General features: G+C 44.2%; 1 protein-coding gene across 1 annotated transcript; it reads right to left on the reverse strand.

Annotated features, from left to right (window-relative positions):
- Positions 1-407: 407 nt before the first annotated feature.
- On the reverse strand, positions 408-8,092 carry ZNF691 (zinc finger protein 691). The gene is made up of 2 exons (XM_007526097.3): positions 8,040-8,092; positions 408-2,785 (listed from the first exon to the last, which is right to left on the reverse strand). Exon 2 carries the CDS (start codon positions 2,774-2,776, stop codon positions 1,922-1,924), a length of 855 nt encoding a protein of 284 aa, XP_007526159.1. The 5' UTR covers positions 2,777-2,785; positions 8,040-8,092; the 3' UTR covers positions 408-1,921.
- Between the last annotated feature and the right edge of the window lie 2,483 nt (positions 8,093-10,575).

A 10,575-nucleotide genomic window follows, 5' to 3' on the forward strand; every position in this document is an offset into this window, starting at 1 on the left:
AGGTGTCAGAGTCACATTTCTGATCATCACCTACAAATGAAAGTGGTCCCTCAACTAGTGGTGGATGCTGTGTAGAACTGTACTGTTGGGAGTCGGGCAGTAACGCAGCGGGTTAAGCGTAGGTGGCACAAAGCACAGGGACCGGCATAAGGATTCCGGTTCTAGCCCCCCGGCTCCCCACCTGCAGGTGAGGTCACTTCATGGGCGGTGAAGCAGGTCTGCAGGTGTCTATCTTTCTCTCCCCCTCTCTGTCTTCCTCTTGACATTTCTCTCTGTCCTATCCAACAATGATGACATTAATAAAAACAACAAGAGCAACAAAAAGGAAATAAATAATTATTAAAAAAAAGAACTGTACTGTTATCTTGCAATCTTATAAACCACTACTCATCACAAATTAAAGATAAAAAAAATTTTTTTTTTAAAAAAAGGATCCCTCACTAGCAAGAGCAGGATCCCAGATTGGCAAGAGGTAGAGATGAGTTGTTTTTTTTAATTTAATTTTTTTATTAGAGGAAATCTGGGTGAACACTTAAACTTCTCTATAGGCAATCTGCCATGTGGAGCCAGACCTAAACCAGAGGGCAGGGAGCCAGGCATGATCTTTGACAAGCTGTCTAAGCTTTGGGAACTAAAATGTTACTACTAAGAGCAAAACTTTTATTCAAGTCCCAAAGGTTATTCGTCATGTCCTACCTATTCTGTCACTGTGTTCCTAGGCACAGAGTGAGTGCTAATCAATAATCTAAAGTTGGAAAAGTTGTCATGAATGGCATTGCTTTACAATAAGGGTCACAATAAGAGGTTTCAATTGGTCTCACCTCCTGGAAGTCAACTGAGCTCAGGTCAGCACTCTGAGGCGATACATCCTTCAGAAACTGACAAGAAACTGACACGTCCTTCAGAAACTGATGAACAGTGACAAGAGCTTCAGATCAAAGTCAGGAGGTGAACCATGCACCATCTACCCACTTTGTGATTTCACAGCAAATAGCTTCACCTTCCCTCACTTCTGCTTTCTAATTTTATTCCCTTAAGGGTTGCTGTGATGACTGAATGAGATAAGGAATGTAAATATTGCCAGTAGAATCTAGGGCATATAGTAGATGCAGCTAATGATATTTCCCTTCCTTTTCTCTTTCTCCTTAAATGCTTCAGACTCAGATTTTCTTTACGTTGAAGAGCTGCTATCCATTCTTCCTCAGAATTCAACTCCCTTCCTGAGTGGCTGTAGTAGGACCAGCTCCCCACTTCTTCTGAGGTCCCCAAATAAGTACACAGGTCCTTTTCATTGACAGGTTTTACTGCTAATCACTCTTGAGGAAACAGATGCAGACTGGGATGGGTGTTAAAAACATGAGGGCAAGCAAAGGGCCCTGGATCATGCCTGAAGGCTTCCCTCTCATTCCTAAGGTAGAAACCTCAGATCCCTTCCCCAGACCATGGAGGCTCCTCCACTGGAAAAGCTACTCCTCCCAGATCAAAGCTATGTGGAAGTAAAGTTGGGACACGTATGGTAAAAACTAACAGGTCACTTCAGTGTGGCCTGAAAAGTCCATATACAATCTGGAGGACCTTCAGACAATGATACCCCTCTCACAGGTACATCCTTAAAGGTCAGGAAATACCTGTCATAATAATATGAGCATATACTAAATCTACCCTATTTTTCTCTCACCCCAGATGATGAAGCCAAAACCAGGCCCTCTAACTTTCCAAGACAAGAAACTAGATTGGATAGAAAGCAAGAATTTTCACTCAAGTTCCTTCTCAGAATTGGAGGTCCTTGCTCTACAGGCATCAAGAAACTATTCCCCAAAGGGCTTAAGGTCAAGGGAGCAGCAGCAGATCCTGAGGATCTTCCTATACTAGGTTGGGGTCTCTGACTTGCTCTCCCTCACTTTCTCAATTGGAAACTCCTTCAGATGAAGTCCTTCCCAGCCTGCTCTCCCATGTGTGTCTTCTGATGGCGGATGAGATTTGAGCTCCGGGAGAAATGTTTCCCACAGAGAGTGCACCGGTAGGGTTTCTCCCCTCTGTGGGTCCTCTGATGTGCTCCAAAGTTAGATATATCACTGAAAGTCCGCCCACACTCAGTGCACTCGTAAGGCCTCTCGCCTGTATGGGTGCGGTGGTGCACGCCAAAGCTGGAGCTGTTGCTGAAGCTCTTCCCACACTCACAGCAGATGTAGGGTGCTGGCTCCAGATGGGTCCGGTGATGTACAGCCAGCGTGGCACTCTGACTAAAGCTCTTGCCACAGGTGTCACAGCGGTATGGTCGCTTGCCCAGGTGATCTTGCTGGTGTGTGGTGAGATCAGAGCGCCGCCGAAAACTCTCCTGACACTTGGGACATTTGTAGTGCTTCTCTTCAAGGTGGATCCGCTCATGCCGGATGCGGTTGGAGCTTCTTGAGAAGCTCTTGCCACATTCAGAGCACTTGTAAGGTTTTTCACCGGTATGGATCCTCTGGTGTGTTCTCAGGTTGGAGGTATTGTTGAAGGTTTTGCCACACTGGGCACATATGAAGGGCTTCTCTTCAACCTCAGGACTTGGGTGAGAAGTGGAGTCCTCTGGCTTTCCAGTGGGGTTAGTGACTTTCTGCCATGGCTTTCTGATTTGGAAGCTTTGTGGTGCCTCTGACAGACTCTCCTGTCCATGTTCTTTTTCTCCATCTAGGATCTGAAAATCCTCTGAGTTATTCACTCTCCAAGGCTCTCCCTGTTCCCCTTCCTCTGGCAGGTGCTGTTCTGGATTCTGCTCCTTCTCACTGCCCATTTCTGAACCCTGAGAATGAAAAGTAAATGTCAACACTTTTATTCCTGGGGTGAGACAGACCCAACTACAGAGAATCTTTTGTTCTGGTTGAAGGGATGTACACTTTCCCCCATGGAACAATCCCTCAGAAGTAACTTCAATTAGAGTATTTGGACTGAATGTCTTTACTAACTTACAAGTGACAATCTTTCCCAGATATTTAAAACTACCCACTGAAGCAAAAAGAAGGCATGAGCTTTGTTCACCATCAACAGATGACATCTACACAACGTGAATACTGTTAATTTTCTAAATACCACTAAACAATAAGTCTAGACCATAATTCATGTGCAGGAAAATGAGTTTCTATTTGGGAAGGAGTTCAATATTTCTGCCTAATAGTTAACTGAAACACCTTTATGTTCACTCTTTGAAAAACCTTCTTTGAAAAAAAAGAAAAGTATTCATAATACTTTTCTACTTTCAAAATGAATATAATAGGGCCTCTAGTTCTTTGTATCAAAACATTTATCAAGGAGAAGAAGAGAACCAGAGTATCACTTTGGCACACATGATACCAGGGATCAAACTCAGGACATCATACTTGAGAATCCAAGATTTTATCCATTGCACCACCTCCTGAGACACAGAAAGCCTAATTCTTAAGGCTCTCAGTTGTTCACAAGGTCCAACATTGAATTCTCTATAAAGTGTTCGACCACCCTCCTATTCCCAGACTTCATAACCTAGCAACTAAAGAATTAATATATGAATGCCCCAAGATCTTCTTGGAGAGACTGGGCTATTTTTCAGATGATCAGTATCCACTTCCACTTTTCAGTACCACATACAGTCACAAGTATATACACACATGCTACTCACAGTCAACTGCATACCAACATATTCAGCCATTCTCATATTACACATGCCATACACACTCACACTACAAAGAGCCACATAATAAGCATCAAATGTACCATAACCAACTCTCCTACACATAGTTACAGAGTCACACACCATACATACATACAGCTATATTCTTATACTGCACAATCACACAAACAGTCAGTCACATGTCACATACAGAGTTATTCACAGGCACCGATACACAAACCACACATCCTCACACATATAGCTACACACATACACTGTACCTACCACAGGGCAAATATCAGTAAATGCTTACTAAACTACACAGACTCCTCCTCTAAGTTCCTATAGTCATGTTCAGAGAATGAGGATAAGAAAGTACTGGGGGTGGGGCGGCAGGGGTAGATAGTATAATGGTTATGCAGAGATACTCTGCCTGAAAATTCAAAGTCCCAGTGCTCTGGTAAAAATAAATAAATAAAATAAATAAACAAACAAACAAATAAATAGGACTGGGGTGGGGTGGGGCTGGGTCAGGGAGTAATGGTGCACCTGGTTAAAAGCACACATTACCATGCAGAAGGACCCAAGTTCAATCCCCCAGTCGCCAGCTACAAGGGGGGAAGCAGGTCTTCAGTTGTCTCTTTTCTTCTTCCTCATTATCTCACTGGGTAGTATATCTATATTATCATGTACACAACCCAAGTTCAAGGCCCAGCACTGCATGTGAGGTGCTGTGGCAATGGAGGAAGCTCCAGTGGTGTGGTATCTCCCTCTCTCTCTCTGTCTCTCTGTCTCTCTCTGTCTCTCTCTCTCTCTCTCTCTATATATATATATATATATATATATATATGAAAAAAAAAGTGTTCCAGAGTGGTGAAACTACACACATGCATAAGGCCTAGGTTCCATACCCAAAAATAATGACATTTCAAAAGATTGGCTACTGACATGAAAAGGAGTGAGGGAAGTGACAGTGATATAAACAAAGGGATGAGGGAAGGAAGCACAGGCTAGGATAGAATATCAGTGATAGAAAATAAGATTCACGGTTCAAGACCTGGCTCACCACCTGCAGGGGAGTCACTTCACAAGCGGTGAAGCAGGTCTGCAGGTGTCTATCTTTCTCTCTTCCCCTTTGTCTTCCCCTCCTCTCTCAATTTCTCTCTGTCCTATCCAACAATGACGACAATAATAATAACTACAACAATAAAACAACAAGGACAGCAAAAGGGAATAAATAAATAAATATTAAAAAAAAAAGAAAATAAGATTCAGGGCCTGGTTACTGGCTTACCTGGTTGAGCACACGTTACTATGTGCAAGGGCCCATGTTCAAGATGTTCGTCCCCATCTGCAGGGGGAAGCTTCACAAGCAGTGAAGCAGTGCTGCAAGTGTCTATCTTTCTCTCTCCCTATTTACCTCATCACTCAGCTTCTGCTGCTATCCAATAAATAAATAGAATCCTTTAAAAATAATTTTAACCTCCAGGGTTATTGTTGTGGCTCAGTGCCTGCACTACAAATCCACCACTCCTGTAGGCTATTTTTTTCCCTTTTGTTGCCATTGTTGTTTACTGTTGTTTTTGTTATTATTATTGCTTTCATTGTTGTTAGATAGGACAGAGAGAAATCGAGAGAGGAGGGAAAGACAGAGATGGGGAGAGAAAGAGAGACACTTGCAGACCTGCTTCACCGTTTGTGAAGCGACCCCCCTGCAGGAGAGCCAGAGACTGAACTAGGATCCTTGAGCTTTGTGCCATGTGCACTTAACCCGCTGCGCTACCACCCACCCCCCTAAAAATGATTTTTTAAAAAGCCCTCTATTCTTAAGAAGGGGGAAATAGCATGACGGCTGTGTAAAAATAGTTCTCAGGGGCCAGACAGTGGCATACCCGGTTATGTACACACATTACCATGCATAAGAACCTGGGTTCGAACCCCCATTTCCCACTTGCAGCAAGGAAGTTTCACAAGTGGTAAAGCAGGTCTGCAGGTGTCTTTCTCTCTCCCTGTCTTCCCTTCCTTTCTCCATTTCTCTCTGTCCTATCCAACAATGTCATCAATAGCAACAATAATAATAACCACAACAATGATAAAACAACAAGGGCAACAAAAGGGGAAAAAAATAGCCTCTAGGTGCAGTGGATTCATGGTGCAGGCACCAAGCCCCAGCAATAACCGTGGAGGCAAAAATAAATAAATAAATAAATAAATAAATAAATAAATAAATATTTGTTGAGAGGACCCAGATTCAAGCCCTGCTCCCACTGCGTTGAAGGAAGCTTCCATGCTGTGGCCTCTCTCTCTCTCTACCCCTCAATTTTAAAAAGTAATCATAAATAAGTAAATATTTGCTGAATAAAGGCCTGGCTCATCTCCATAATTCATTTCTTGCTTACTGATGTTTCTTCTTGCCCACTGTTCCTCAGTAATATCTTAATCCCTGTCCCGTTCTTCTTTGTTCAAGCACAGAATCTTGTATCTGCTTTTACAGTGATTCGTAAGTCTCTTTACATGTGCTTCCACAAGTAACTCGTAATCAACTTGAGGGCAGGGACTGAGTCACTTTAATAAACTCTCATCCACATAAAGCCAGTGCTCAAAAGTGTTTAGAATGCACAAGTGAATTGATGTGATCTTAACCCATTCCCCATGCTTGCCTACATACGTAGATCCACAGTAGCTGGGTTCAAAAACTACTCAGCCCCCATTCACTGGTAATCCTGTTGCTCTGAAAGTCTCTAATATGCAAAGATCTGGCTCTACCCAGGGCTGAATACCAGATCAAAACAGCAGTAGTGGTGTATTGCACCAAAGTAAAAGACTCTAGGGGAGTGGGGTTGGGGGGGGGGGGTGAGAATTCAGGTCCTAGAATAGGATGACAGAAGACCTAATGGGGGTTGTATTGTTATGTGGAAAACTGAGAAATGTTATGCATGTGTAAACTATTTCTGTTTACTGTAGACTGTAAAACATTAATCCCCCAATAAAGAATTTTTTTTTAAAAAAGTAAAAAAAAAAAGAAAGATTCAGAATTATGGTCACTAACTGTGGACTCTATGATCAACTGTCATGAACTCTTGAAACTATCGTAAGGTGTAAAAGGGTTAGTTGCAGAGGGACAGAAACTGGGCCTTAACCAACCTTGTGCCCACTCCTCAGTGTTACCTGTGGTGTCTTACACATCACACAGAAACCAATAATAATAATTAATATCTTTTAAGCTCATGCCAAGTGTGAGGCCTTGGGGTAACCACTATATACAAATCATCTAACTTCACTTTCACAACTTAGGTTTGACATGAGGAAATTGAGAATTTGCAAAACTGTGACTTGCCCAAGGGTATACACTAAATGAATTGGGCCCTATTCCCATCACTTCAAAGCCATGTGGAGAGGGAAAAGGGAGGAGGAAAGGAAGGAATAAAAACAGTACAGGCATACATCAGATGACACAGGCATATCTCCCTGAAGAGATGAGGGCTGAGCTACTTTGTGGGAAAGGTGGGCTCTGAGCTAGGGCTTGTAGGATGGTGAGTAACCCAGATCCAGAGTTGAAGAGGTGGGGCTGCAATATCACATTTCAGAGATTTGGCAGGGTGTGTGTGTGTGTGGGGGGGTGCCCACTGTACTTGTCTTCCTAGCAGGTTCAGAGGTACAGGAAGGACCGAAGGTGGAAGGAATTGAGGCAACAGAAAGGGACCATATCTGAGAGTCAAAAAGATTGGGATGGAGATCAGAGATGCTGATGGCCAAGGACCTGGGATAGAAGAAGGTTAAGGGTCAAGTTGGAAAGTAGTTAAAAAAAAAAAAAAACAGGTCAAGAACCGCAGCGGGAGAGGAGCTTGGAAAGACCGGGGCAAAGTACTTTAGACTAGGAAAGTGTACAGGGAGGCTGGATAACAGGTCAGAGAAGAACGAAAGAATCAGTGGGTCCGAGAAGGACAGTGATCAGGAGTCAAAGGTGCAATCGGAGGAGTCAGAGGTCAGGACCCCAGAGCCTGGGCGGTGTGTGGTGGTGTGAGGAGGGACAGATGGAGGCCTCGGACACCAGTGGGGTCCAGAGGACAGGGGCTGGGCTCGGGACGGCGAGGTGGGAGAGGCGGAGGGACTGACCCCAAACGTATGGTCAGCAGCAGGGAGGCTAGAGCACCCTAAGGCCAACAGGAGATGGACAGAAGGCAAGGGCAGAGACCAGCCTCACCAACCCGACTAGGAAACACGGGGGGGAGGGGGAGGGGGGCAGAGGTCAGGGACGGAGGGACCCCAGGCTCCCATTTGCTCCCCACAGTGTAGGAGGACAAAGTCAGAACCTCCGACTCCCGAATGAGAAGGAAGGGGGCACACTCAGCTCTCCGAGAAGGGGTGTCCGCCTCCCCCAGCCGCGACCTCAGGCCCAGCCCTGACCAACCTCGCTCTTGCCGCTCGTCAGGGACAGAACCTCTTCGGCGGGCCGGGGAGGAGCCGGAGCCGGAACCGCAGAAGGACCCACCTTACCACTCCAGGATTGGCTGCTGAGGAATGACCTTCCTTTTCATTGGCTGCATCAGCTGCCACAACATAAGAAGCCAGGCTGTCCCGCCAATAAGCTTTAACCGTGGATCTAGCCTGCTGGGAGTCGTAGTCCTGAGAAAGATCGTAGACTCGGAGGAAAACTTACAAGTTTAGAACCTCCACCTGAAGACTGGGGCTCCTTTCCAAGGTCATCGAATTTCCTTCGACGCTCGGGGGATAAATTCCCAACATGCAGGACCGCTGGGATGGAAAGTTGTAGAATATATAGAGTCAACATACATATTCTCCAAGAAGTAATGAACTCAAAGCTTCTTGTTTGGTTTGAGTGATTCTTGGCAGACCTGCAGGCATTAGAACATGAACTGATCCAATCCACTTGACTAAGAAACTAAATGTTTCCTGTCCAAGGAAACTTCCAGACCTTCCAATGCCCCTGAGATTTCCCAGGCCCTATGTACTTTAACCTGACCATCAGTCCAGACACACAAGTCCTTTAAATTATATCCAGAGGGCCCAAGCGGTGGTACACCTGGTACATGTTACAGTGTTCAAAGATCTGTTTTCAAGCCCCCTGGACCCCACCTGCTGAGGAAAAGCTTCATGAGCAGTGAAGCAGTGCAGCAGGGGTCTCTCTTTCTCCCTATCTCCCCCTCTCCTCTCTATCTCTATCCAATGAATGAGTAACTATTACATTATATGATCCAGAGTTAGTTTTTTTTTTCCCCAAGTTTGATTTTGGAGGAGGAGAGGAGTGCTAGAAATTAAAATTGGGAACTCATTCATTCAAAGTATGTGTTGTACCTTGGAGCTACATCTGGGGATTAGGAAAGAAAGAATAGAAATCAACGTAACCAGTACCTCCAAGCCATATTTTACTTCCGACTGTATCCAGATATGCCAAGCTGTGAGATGTCAACCCTCTTCCAATAGAGGGAATGGTACATGGAACTCTGATGTTCAGAACTGTGTGGATTGGAGTAGGGCACCAAAGTAAAAACCCTGGGTTGAAGGAGAGAGTGGATGTTCAGCTTGGGGTTGGGGAGGAGGGGAACAACAGTCTTTTGGTGGTGAGAATGGTGTTTATGTACACACCTATTAGTTTGTAGTTATATAAATCACTACTTAATTAATATGAGGGGGTAAAATTGAATTTCTCAAACTTTTTAATGCACAGGCCATAGGCTGAGTCTTGGATACATTGACTCTCTTAAAAGCTTAGACAAGGGAAAACAGAAGCAACCGGTGTCACAGCTATATATAAATAATGTCAAAGGACATAAATTATGGTGATGTTGTGTATGATACAGAAAATCCTAACAAAGGGTTTTTCAAAGTTAACCCAATTGCCAAATAATGTGATTATAACAATAGCTATCTATTGCCTTCTTTTTTTATGTTTTTATTTATTTATGAGAAAGATAGAAGGAGAGAGAAAGAATGAGACATTACTCTGCATATGTGATGCCAGGGATTGAACTCGGGACCCCATGCTTTACCACTGCGCCACCTCCCGGACCATTCTATTGCCTTCTTAAACCCTAAGACAGCAGGAACCTCCCACTTTCTCTATAGAACCTATATTTCCCCCAGTCCTGGAACCTCTAGGGTGGGGCTCACTTTCTTGCATGCTTCTCTCAATTCATACCAAATGATATTGCATCTGCTGATCCCAACCTAATCAACGCAATGAGTACCACCTCAGCATGCTTCACTTCAGACTGTGTCCAGAGACATCAGGCATGGCATGTCAACCCTTCAGACTCATTATTGGTTGAGAACTTTCCTTTCATAGGATTTTCTAGTTCCATTCCAGGTTATCCTAACAAAGTCCCAAAGCCTAGATATAGACCAGGTCCCATGATATAGGGCATATATTCACATGTATCCATAAATTAAGGCAAAATATATACCTGAAAGCAAAAGTACACAATAGTCTGCAGTAAGACAGTATAAAGTGCATAATGAAATATTGTCTACTTAGACTTAGATACCCTCCTCACCTACTACCTCTTATACTTCCCTCACTCACTCCATAGCTAATCTTATCAAAGCAAGGACTGCAAAAGCTGAGTAAGGGCAAGAGACTGGCATACTTTAACGATGATGCCTTAGTCACTATCAGGCCACCCCATAAGCTAGGGCCCTATCTGGAGAGTCCTGAGATTCCCAAACAGACATGATAGGCCTAGACCTTAATAAATCCCTCTCTCCCATGGTTACCGGTCATCTCTATCAGGAACAACAAAATAGACCCTTTTGTGGGCCCCCATAGGACCTTGCCCTCAACTGGGATCAACAACTGTAGAGAATGTTCCATCTTCCAAAGGGAGGCTGGACAACATACTCTATGCTACATCTAAGGAAGATTGGTCCTGATATTGGGGCAGCTTGAAATGTTCCTACTCATGACCATAGAATGTGAGGTCAGATCT

The sequence above is a fragment of the Erinaceus europaeus genome, chromosome 13 (assembly GCF_950295315.1).
Source record: "Erinaceus europaeus chromosome 13, mEriEur2.1, whole genome shotgun sequence".
NCBI lineage: Eukaryota > Metazoa > Chordata > Mammalia > Eulipotyphla > Erinaceidae > Erinaceus > Erinaceus europaeus.